Source organism: Hipposideros armiger, unplaced genomic scaffold (assembly GCF_001890085.2).
Source record: "Hipposideros armiger isolate ML-2016 unplaced genomic scaffold, ASM189008v1 scaffold_613, whole genome shotgun sequence".
In the NCBI taxonomy this organism is placed as follows: domain Eukaryota; kingdom Metazoa; phylum Chordata; class Mammalia; order Chiroptera; family Hipposideridae; genus Hipposideros; species Hipposideros armiger.
The window spans coordinates 808,084-819,435 of NW_017731963.1; the positions used below are offsets into that span (position 1 = coordinate 808,084).

The 11,352-nt window shown below is 48.1% G+C and overlaps 1 protein-coding gene across 2 annotated transcripts in view; it reads right to left on the minus strand.

Moving 5' to 3' along the window:
* The window catches only part of CTNNBL1 (catenin beta like 1), a 167,093-nt gene that overhangs the window by 7,273 nt on the left and 148,468 nt on the right, over positions 1-11,352 (minus strand). For both annotated transcript variants that reach the window (XM_019625080.1, XM_019625081.1), the window contains exons 14-15: positions 4,339-4,476; positions 4,031-4,103 (exon numbers count right to left, since the gene is read on the minus strand). In XM_019625080.1, coding sequence (XP_019480625.1) covers positions 4,031-4,103; positions 4,339-4,476 — 211 coding nt within the window. The remainder of the gene's footprint in view (positions 1-4,030; positions 4,104-4,338; positions 4,477-11,352) is intronic.

Consider the following 11,352-nt stretch of genomic DNA (forward strand, 5'->3'; position numbering starts at 1 on the left):
GCTGCCGGTTCCAGGGACGCTGGACTTGGGGAGCACCGAGGAAGCAGTCTGCATAAAGAGGGGCTTTAATGAGCCATCAATTATTCCCAGTTCTCTCCGCACCCCCAACAGAGCAGGAGGGAGGGAAACCATGAGAAAGGGGATGGAGATATGGGGGGGGGGAAGGCCCCCGCTGGGCTTGCCTCATCAGCGTTTTCCTGAGGCCTCAAGGGGTCCATCAGCTGTCATCCTGCCAGCAAAACTTGGGAAATATGTAGGCCATAAAATCAAAGGGAAAAGCTTGCATATAATTAGTACGTTAAGAAGAAAAAAAGGAAGCAACCCAACTGAAAAACAAAATTAAAATCTACGAGGACAGACTGATGAGCTGCTTTTCTTTATGAGGCTTTGTGTTTTGTGCATGTGTGCTTTTTGATGGGATGAAGTGGGGAGGGAAGGGGGAGAGAGTGAAGGCTTTTAAGTGGGCCTGAGCGGCCAACCCTACAGGCGCCTCACCCCGCTACAGCCCCCACTGCCCCGGGGGTGCTGAGAAGCAGGCCACGCGGCAGCCCCACCACATGACACTGCAGGCAGACGGGCTTCCCCGAGGAGGCGCGTGTGAGCCAGGTGGGGGCATGCCAGTGGAAGGGCGGCTGAGGCCCTTTATAACCTTAACCTTCCAACTGGACAGAGCTGGTTTTGTTGCTGTTTTTTTTTTTTAGTGGCCAGTGACCTGTGAGGGTCTCTTTGACCTGGGCAACGGCATCCAGTTCTCTGACTTTAAAATATCATCTCCACACTGACGGCTCCAAGTTGCCCACACTGGCATCTCTCCGGAGCCCTAATGAGAATGTCTGCGGCAGTCACTACCCATATCCCAAACTCACCGTGTACCCAGGAGAACTCACGGGCTTGCCCAGCCTCAATGCTCCAGCCTCCACATCCCTGCCTGTCCTCCGCCGATGCGGCCAGACTCCTTCCAAAGGCCACTGATGTCCTGTCCTGCCTGGACGAGCTTTCCCTCGGGGACACCCTCCCCGTCCTGGGGAAGAGCCTCTCCCTCTGGGGCTCCATGGCCTGTGCCTCCATCACTGTCTCCTGACCACTCCCCGAGCACACTGTTCATAAGTTCGGCACAGCACTCGTGACATTCCAATTAGTTTACAGTATCTTTTCCCACTAGACTGAACGCACCAAGGGTGGGCTCTTGCCACTCCCACCTGCCTGGGAGGGCAGTGCCGACCCTGTGACTTCCCGGCCCCACGCCTCCGCTCTCACTGTTCCTTCACTCTGGAATGTCCGTGTCCCAGCCTCAAAGACCCAGCTCAGTGCCACTGCTGGAAATGGAGCCTGGCACTCAGCAGTGATAGCTGGGTAGTGGCGGGGAGTGTGTATTTCAGTGAGCTTGAATTGTGATTGGTCATTTATACATCTACGTCCCCCAGAAGACCATAGACTCCCCGAAAGCAGGTGCTGGGTGACACCTTAGGAGCACCGTATGTTGCACTATGGGCCTGAGGAGAGTCGCAGTAGACGTTTGCCAATTTAAATCCACACAAGGGTAGGGTTTAATTCACCAGTGTTTAAAACAGTCACTGGGTTCCCATTACGTGCCTGGCATTGCTCTAGGTGACAAGACAGGGTGAACAAGACAGATAATGGCCCCACATCGCGGAGCTTACATTTTAATGTATGAGACACACAAAACGAGTAAACAAAGACATAAATAAAAACAATTAAAAATTGTGATAAGGGCTCGGAAGGAAATAAACTGGATGCTATGATGGGAAATACCAGATGGAGAGAGTGCACGGATTCAAGCTTGTGTTTGGAGGCAGAGCTGGTAGATGTACACATACACTGGCTGGGAAGAGTGCTGGAGAGAGCCAGAGGGCTGGCCCTCAGTCTAGAAGGATGTGTCTGAGAGTCTGGTCTGGACAGAGGAGGGAAAGAAAGCCCCAGCGGAGAGGAATATGAGTGGCAGGAATGAACACAGCCTCTGTGCAGGCTGCTCACCTGCCCGCTGCCCAGAGACTCAGTCAACAAATACCTATTCAGCACCCGCTGTGTGCCTGGCACTGTAATAGGCACTGGGGACATAAACCATGATCTGACGGAGACAGAGGCTGGCTCACAGCAGCGGAACATTCTAAATTACCTAAGGTATCGTGGTAGGAATTCAGAAACAAAACAAAACAAAACATCCACCTACTACGTGTCAGCACCCGTTAAAAACACTTTCTCTTTCTCAGAAGATCACTGTTTTGATTACAGGGATGGAGGTGCAGGGAGAAGCCTAAATGCATGAGAGTCGAGCCGAGAGTAATAAAAAGTTCTAATTGAACACGTGGGCGTAAAAAAGTAAATGGCATTTAAAGGCTGGAGTTGCAAATCACTACAGCTACACCTTCGGGAGGAGGCAGCATGGCACCCTGAGCAGTAATTCATGGCAATGTGACACTGCAAATGAGAAGGGAGCACCCAGGATGCCGCTATGGAAGGCAGGATGCTGGGCTGGGTTCATGAACGGGGTTCATGAACGGGTTCCCCCTTTTCTCCTTCTCTGAGGGAGAAAACCATAGACTCCAATACCTCCTATGCTCCATCTGCAAAATGGGCGCCATGGGCTTGCCATTCCCACCTGCCTGGGAGGGCTGCGCTGAACCTGGGATTTCCCGTCCCCACGCCTCCACTCACACTGTTCCTTCACTGTGGAATGTCCTTGTCCCAGCCTCGAAGACCCAGCTCAATGCTACTACTCTCACAAGGCTTCCCATGGGATTTGAGCCATGCCTCACTTATAATAATGATGATGATAATTATCACCATAATATTTCATAATAGTCATTATAGCTAACATTTACTGAGAACTTATTAAGGGTCAGACATTTTCCATATATCATCTCATTTAATCCTCTCCCCCATTTTATGAGGTCACAGAGCAATTGGGCATCTTGCCTGAGGTAACACAGTAAATAGTAGAGGCAGGATTCAGTTCCGGGAGCCGGATCCCGCAGCCCACGGCTCTTAGCGTCTCTTTGCTTTATTATATGTATCATTTGTCTTCACATTTCATCTCCCACCTATAACAGGAGTTAGAAGCCACTTATAGGCAAACCCTTTGAGTACATCTAGCCTAATCCCTCATCTTAGAAATGGGCAGAACAAGGGCCAGAGAGAGAAAATGATTTGCCTGCGGTTCCCCCGCCCATCCTGACTCTCTTTGAACTCAGGCGTTATCAGTTCCGTCAAGTCCAACGCGGGCCTCTACCTACCCACGGCGTGTCAGTCTGAGCGACGTGGCCTGCGTGGGGCTGCATTGCAGAGCTCGGTTCAGGCGCCCTGCCTTGTGACTGCGAGCTCGCTCACTGACTGGAGGCCTCTTGGGAGCCACTCCAGCTAAGTCAGGTCCAGCCAAAGATGCAACAGCATTTGAGGGACTCCCTGGGGAGGGAAAATCGCCTGACTGAGCCCTTTCTGTGTGCCAGGCACTAGACTGGATGCTGTCATGTACCATCTTATGAACTTCTGCAAAATTTCTTCCGCATCACACTCACACAGCTGGGGGAAGGCAGAGTGAGGGCTGGACGACAGGCACACTCTTCCGACTACACCACGCTGCCTCAAACTCACTTCCTTCTGCCTTGTATGAGTCCAAGTATTTCTTGTTACTTCCTTTTAATTGTTTTTTCCCCTTGGAAAGTAAATTTCCTTCTACTACATGCAGTTTGAAATGGAATGTTTTTGTTTCTTTCTTGTGTTGTCTTTAAAAAAAAAAAATGTAAACACATATTTCCAAGCTCTAGTGCTTCTTGGTTTGTTCTGTGTTTTTCAAATTCTGGAACTGTAGGGTCAGAGGCGGAGAACAACTAGGTTGGTCTACGGTATTCTGACAAAGGTGGCCTGGACACACAGTGAACTGGACAACACACACTTCGGCTTGCAGGGCAGAGAAGGCTGAGCACCAAATCCCAGGGATGTCAGCAGAGACTCAGAAAGAAAGCGTCATGTAATTCCCTGGAGCCCCAGACACAAGCAACGCCCCACTCACCCTTGATGACGTGCCTGACGATTTTGATGGAACTTCCTCGCATGTTCAGGATCTGGTGAACCCTCTGGCGGATCTAGTGCGGAAGGGGGAAGGGTGGGGAGAGACAGGAAAAGCGTCATCCGTCCTGGTGGACATCAGAACACACCGTCCGGGAAGAAGTCACCTCACTCCCCCACCCTCGGACAAGAGGGCCCATGCAGAGTGAAGGAACTCAAGGAGGGTGCGATGCTCTTGCTTTGAGCCTCTGCCTACGCAGGTGGCAAGGAAGGGGGCAGCGATGGACAGGCCCATCCAGGGGAGCCCCCTACCTGGGGGACGTTGGCATTGCAGATCTCCGCCATGATGTAGCAGATGTGCTGCAGAACAAACAGCCCTGCGTCCAGGCGCCGGAGGTAGAACTCATCCTCGGTGTCGCTGTCTATGATCTCTCCACGCCGGACCATGTCCTAGAAACGAATGACCATTTGGGAACAGAAGCTGGACAGTGAGCGGAGACGGAAAGAACAGGCCTCTAGTCCGCCCATAATACCCAACAGAACAGCAACCACAACCACAAAAGGAAGCCACTCCGCCTTCATTTGTCTCCTACTGCTCCCATTACTCTAGTATCTTTCTTATATTCTCATTGTTAATGGACTAGAGGCCCAGAGAGAGATGATGAAAGCCCATTTTTTTTTCTATACAATGAGTCAAGGCCAAAGTGATCTCATCCACACAGCTAACCTAAAAAAATAAGCTGACAGGGACACAAATCTAAGGTACTTATTATCTGCTTCCACTCATTGTTTACTCTTTGGTTCCGGCCTCCATAAATAATCTCTCTATAAGATATACTTAACTCGCTTTCTCTTCCAAATCAAATTAAAAATAAGGAAGAGAGGTCCCCTTTCTCCACAGCTCAGTCTTGGGACCCTGGGGAAACTGAGGGCACAGGCACCCAACTTACACATACACACCCCAGACCTATCAGACTTCTTGTCTCTGTATCTATTCTTTTCTAGTGGGTTCTTTAAAAAAACAAATAAACAAACAAAACAGCTTTACTGAGATACAATTCATATACCATACAACCCACTGATTTACAGTGTATAATTTAATGGCTTTCAGTATATTCAGAGTTGTGCAACCATCACCACAATCACTGCGGACATTTCCATCAACCCTGCCCCATTCGAGCCTCTCATTTAGTGGATTATTACCGCCTCTGCCAAGAGAGCCCTTCTCCCCATCTCAGGCCTTAACTGCCCTCCTTCCTAGGGGTTCTGGGGGATCTCTCAAGCCAACACTGTTTTAATGCTGCCTCTCCCACAAAGCCTTTCCTGATTATTTCCAACAGTCCTGAGCGCACCCTCACCAAGCCACTTCATGACACGCCCTTTCCTTGTACATCATAGTCACAGAGTTGAGTCGTTATCAACTCCCTCTGCTTTTCTAACTCCCTTTAAGGGCAGACTGTGAGCTCTGGGAAAGCGGGCACTGCGTTTTGTTTTCATATCCCCAGCTCAGCAAACATCCGTGCCGTGAATTAAAGGAAAAGGACATCTCTGTTTTGGGCTGTCAGTTCTCAGGACTAAGAACTGGGCGAGGGACTCGTGCTGCACGGCTCCCGGGCTGCCCGGGGAAGACAGGTGCTTAATACGTGCTTTTGGTGACACGATCCATTTCTTAATTCTGCCAGTGGTTTTATGGCCACGGTTCCCTCTGACAACTCCGGCTCCTTCCTGTCACTGATCGAAACCCTTGGGGACCTCGCTTTCCATTCTCCCAAACTCGAAGGACTTACCACTATGGTCATCAATCTCCAACAAGAAGCCTTCAGAGACTATTGAGACGCAGATAATGCACTTTTTTATTTGCCCCGGGGGGCCAGCTCATAGCAACACAAGGCTACTTTTCATCTCGCTCCTAAAGGCCTATGAGGCAAAAGGGGGCTGCAGACGTGCCAGGCCCTGCGCTGCCTGGCACATCACCACTGCTCATTTCCAGCTTCATTTAGTAGCAAATTCCTGGGTAATCTGGTGATGGTGGTAACGCTCACGAGGCAGCCATAACTGATGTTTGCGGGGCCGCGCTGGACTGATGTCCAAGGAGTTTAAAAATAGGAGCGCCTCTCTAGTTTCTCAGTTCCTTATAATTGTAACTCCCTGCGCCGGAGCCCCAGAGGGCTCAGCCGCTGGGGGCACGGGAGGGAAAATTACTCCTGACTTCCACTCACGCACAACGCATTTGCCGCTAATACCTTACATTTCTATAATGCTGCGGCGTTTAAAGTGTCATTATATATATGTGATCCTTACTACCAAATTTAAAGAGAGCAGGGAAGGGATTATTAATTCCATTGTACAAATTAGAAGCTCAGGCACACAGAGGTTAAGTAAGTTGCTCATAATTACATAATTACCAGTTACCAGTATATGGACGCCCCCCGGGAAAGGAGCCCTGCCTGACTCATCGCTGAGGTGGCAATGAAGCACATGGTGCCGAGTATTCAGATCCCAGGCCTGCTTAGCGCCTAGGGGCAAGGACATCATTCTAAGCGCTGGGTTAAGGCAGAAGAAAGAATGAAAGCGGAGGTAAGGGGATGCCCCGTGTCAGTCACCAAGGAGCTGAACGTCTGTCTAGAGAGGTCACAGGGACACAGGGAATGACCACAAAGTAAAGGGATACAGTATGCCCACGAGTTAAAAATAATTGCAAGTGGTGGGTGCTCATTAGTGTTGGCTAAGGCGTTAGGGCATCTGGGAAGAAGTGACTTTTGGGTAGTTTCAAGGCTCCTGATGGGTGGACATGGCAGACTGAAGGCCTTTGTGTGCGAAACGCCTCACACTGTATAATTCCTGCTCACTAGTCCCCACCCCCACCCAGACACACAGCACACACAGACCTGCCCTCCCTCTTCTGGCCTCCTACCCCTCCCCACCAATCGCTATCATAATATAAAGTCTAAAGTGATATTCTTTACAAAACTTTTCCTGAGATCTTTGAAAAATTCTCAAAGCTTTCCACCTTGAAAACTTTTCCAATTAATGTGATTTTATTCAGTCCTTACACCTCCCAAGCCTTGCTTGGATCTGTACCTCCTGTTATGGCATCTCCCAGGGCCCGCCTGTAACAGTTACTCAGGTGTGCGCCTCTGTCCTGTGTCGGTTCCTTGGAAACGAGAGTTGTGTTTTACTCATCTTTGTACCCTAGAAAGCACCTTGAGTGGTACTTTTTGCATAGTAGGCTCTTGGAAAGCACTTGTCAAACAGGATTAGAGATAATGCAGGAGGAAGTTCAGGGCTATTTAATGAGCTGTGTGTGCTGACTCGTGCGGATGGGTGGAAGGGGAAACATCAGGAACGGGGAGGGACAGTGCCTTAGAGGGCTAGCTGGTAGGAGGCTTGAATGCTGACCAGAGAAGTGAGCTGTGATGGGCTGCAGACCACACGCCGTGCAGGATGATGTCATGAACAAGAATGTGCAAACACCTGTATGATGAACACACTGGCTTAAAGCGTTGAGAGGCAGGCAGAGTGCACAGCTGGGAGGCCGCAGTATCAGCCTATGTGAAAAGGAGATCCTACGGGGAAGAGGAGGGAAAAAGGGAGAGGGGAGAGGGGAGAGGGGACAGGGGGAATGGAGAAGGGGAGATGTGAGAGGGAGAAGGGGAGAGGGGGGAGGGAGGGGGGAAGGAAGGAGAGGAGAAGGGAGAGGGGAGAGGAGACAAAACCCTTAGAAGTTTGCAAACATGGCAACTTGGAGTGGAACACATTCATCACCTACCTGACAAAGATTTCCTGAACACCTAACTATGGGTATCGTATGATGTGCTGGGGGCAGCAAAGATGAATAAAACAGTTCACATAATCAAGGAGATGGCAGTCTAATGAGGTTAACAAATATAAGCAAACTGATTTTTTAAAATGTAGTAATGGTGATTATAAAGGACCCTCAAACTATACTGAGTGCCATGGGAACCCACAAGAAGGTCAGACTAAGTCTTCCGTCTGGGGAAGGCCCCCGAGATCAAGGGCAACGCTACCATTTGAGCTGGATTCTAAAGGAATGTTAAAGCTGGAAAGAACATTCCAAGCAGAGGGAATAACAGCTGGACAAAAGCAAACAAAAGTCAACTTGGCTGGGGTGGGACAGAACAACAGTGGAAAATCACTACCATTAAAAGAAAGAGGGCCAGCTGAGTGGCTCAGTTGGTTAAGAGCTCGCTCAACAGTGTGAGCTCTGAGCAACAGGGTCGCCAGTTCGATTCCCGGCCCGAGCTGAGCTGCCGCTGAGCTGCCAACAGGTGGCAGGATAGCTCAGCTGAGGTGTGCGATTTTTTGCTTAGTAGATCCTAGCTATTGGCAGGTCATGTTATTTTTGACTAGTTACTATATACTAGGCATTGTGTGAGGCAGTCTGAACAATAACCATTGCTACCGCCATCTACCCACCTAGAAGGAGCAGCTAGTATTTACTGAGGGCTTATTATGTGTCAGGCTCAGGGCTAAGAGCAGTACGTATGTAGTATTTTGACTCCTTTACTGCTCATGAATGTTGTCCCCATTTTAGATGAGGACACTGACTCAGGCAGACTCTGCAAGGCCAGTGGGTGGTAGGCAGACCTGGAATTCAAACCTACGTCTGTGTTCGTTTCATACTGCCATGTTTGTGTGGGTGTAGGTTTCAGAGTTGTCCAGAGAACAAAGGAAGATGCTAAACAGGAGAGCTAGAAAGGCTTAAGAATGGAACTCAGTGAAATTACGTTTTTCCAATTAGGTCAGAAGTGCCCCTGGTGTTTTTTTCCTTTTTACACACTTTCCCCCAAAATCTGATCTTTTAACCAGGAAGGGATATACCGTACCTTCCAGTTTTTCTAAATATTGTCATCTAGAAAGGATGGACCCAAGACAGCAATGCCAAACCCCATTTTTTCTCTTTCTTTAGAACTTCAAGGCTCTGACAATGTTCAATTCAACAACATTCTACTTTTAGACACACAACCACAGAATCTGAAAGTGAAATTTTCCAATGTAAGTCTCAGATACGACGATAGCTCATCTCCAAGAAAGGCACCACCATCGCTGTGTTGAACACGCACGAAGATGAAAACAGAGATTGGTTTCCAAGACGGAGTTTCCGCCCTGACAGTTTTAGAAGCATCACAGACACTGGCAGACAGAGGCGGTGACTGCTGTCAGGATAGCACCTTATCTAACCCAGTACAACTTGGCGGCATGCGACATTGACTATTGAGTGCATTCAGGGTAGTTGAACACAAATGTTCACTCCGTGTTTAAAGGGAAATAAAAGAAGCAGGATGATTGTGTATCATTCTGATGGAAAATAAGGAAGTTTGGGCACAGTTCTTCTAGGAATATCCCCTCCAGTTTTGGCATGTTTTAAAAAGAGGTGGGACAGTGTGTCACCTCGATTAGCCACCCCGTTTTACTATGTGTGGACAGGGTCAACTTATTGTAAATGGATTAATGAATTTTTGGCTCCTTTTCTGGGTTTCTCATACATGAGATAAAAACTGATCTTGAGATAAGGACTTGACACGGTTCTTTGGATGTATGTGTGTGGGGAGGTAGAATTAGATATCTGAAAGAACTTCTAAGGGTATCTGAAACTCCAAAATGGCTGTCAGTACAACACAGGTCATGGTCATCTAGCTAGGGTTCAGCCTTCGGAAAAGTAATATTAAAGGAATATAAAAGCTCTAGGACTTAAAAAATAAAGCATCACAGACTTCTCTCTATCCCATTACTTCCCTTATACCAGGTTCCAAAAGAACTGAAGGAGTCTGATTAAGAATACTCCAATGGTTATGCACTAGTAATCTACAAGTGGACTTGTTTCACTAGCGGTAGGAACTAAATTATTCCAATCAACCAACAAGACACGTTTCAAAAGTGATTAGACAAAGAACAGAGCTAAGCCAGCTGGCCCATACAGAGATCAAACAACAGCCCAAGCTGCCCAAGGGATGCTGAACCGAATAGGATTAGATCCCAGCTCTGATACTGACTGACGAGTGCCCTTCGGCAAGTCCTTTTGCTTTTGTTGGCCTCACTTTCTTTGCTTGGAAATAAGAAGTCTGAACTGGATCAGGGAAGGGAAATAAGGTTCATTCTGAAGGTCCACTCTAATCCACTGCAATGGCTGCCGGGTTCTAGGCTGGGAAAGCGTTGCGAGACCGAATTTTCCGTGCGGAAAATGCTGAAATCAATTAGCGATGTCGGCATGGATGGTGGGGATTGGGGGCTGCTGGTGGACTTCCGCTTTGTCGTCCCTGATCTGGTGCTCTGGAAGTTTTCTCTTAACTTGGATAACCTGTGGCAAATTGAGGCCCGAAGCACCTTCATAACCAGGTGTAGCCGAATGGATTCCTGCCTGTACACAGGTACGTGGATAGACTAACGCTGTTGGCTAACGCTGCTCCCAGAAGTCAGAAGAGCCACTGGGACAGATGCCTCAAGTAGGAGACAGAGCTGTGGTCACCTCAATAGGACGTGGTTGTTAGCACTGACGATTAGCTTATCTTCTCATCAATGACTTAAACTTCCCTATAAGAAAGAGACAACCCCTGGATCTGCAGTTACACCAAACAGGCAATTTTAACACAATTTGGGCAGGTAAATAGGGGGCTCTTAAAATGGGAATATGATTAGGAGAGATTAAAAAGAAATTCCCCCAAATCCAGTAACCTTCTTAAGTATTATAAACATCTAACTTTACAGAAATTTCAGAGTGAAAGTCTACGAATATGTTGAATTGTAGTTGAAATAAGACAGGAGTGTTAAGATTTAAAGGAAGTCTCCCATAAATTAATTCGTCCAACTCTCACCTCTGAGAAGAGTGAAGGTGACTGTCTTTGTGAAGCAATGACAACTCAACAGCCACATAAAGCACTTTCTACTTTTCAAAACAGAGTATCTGCATTAGCCTCACTTGCTGTATATGCCCTGTGTTGTGTATGTATAACAAGTATCATTTTCAGATTTCACAGATGGAAAAATTGAGACAGATGTCAAATGATTGTCACTGAGCTTCGGTTAGAGGCTTGCGTGGAATACGATTTCTACTCCAAGATCTTTTTCTATGAGCCCTTTCACTCTGGCAAGAGATGGGCAGCAAAAATGGAACCATAACAATAGTGACATTTCCTGAGTCCCTACTGTGTGCCAGGCACTGTGCGAAGCCCTTTCATGGAGCCCTCATTTTCCCTGAAACCCCAAGAGATGAGAACTATTACTATTTCCACTTTTCAAATGGGAAACTGAGGCTTTATTAAGGAGGTGAAACCTCACAAAGCTCATGGTTGAGTAAGTGTTGGAGAC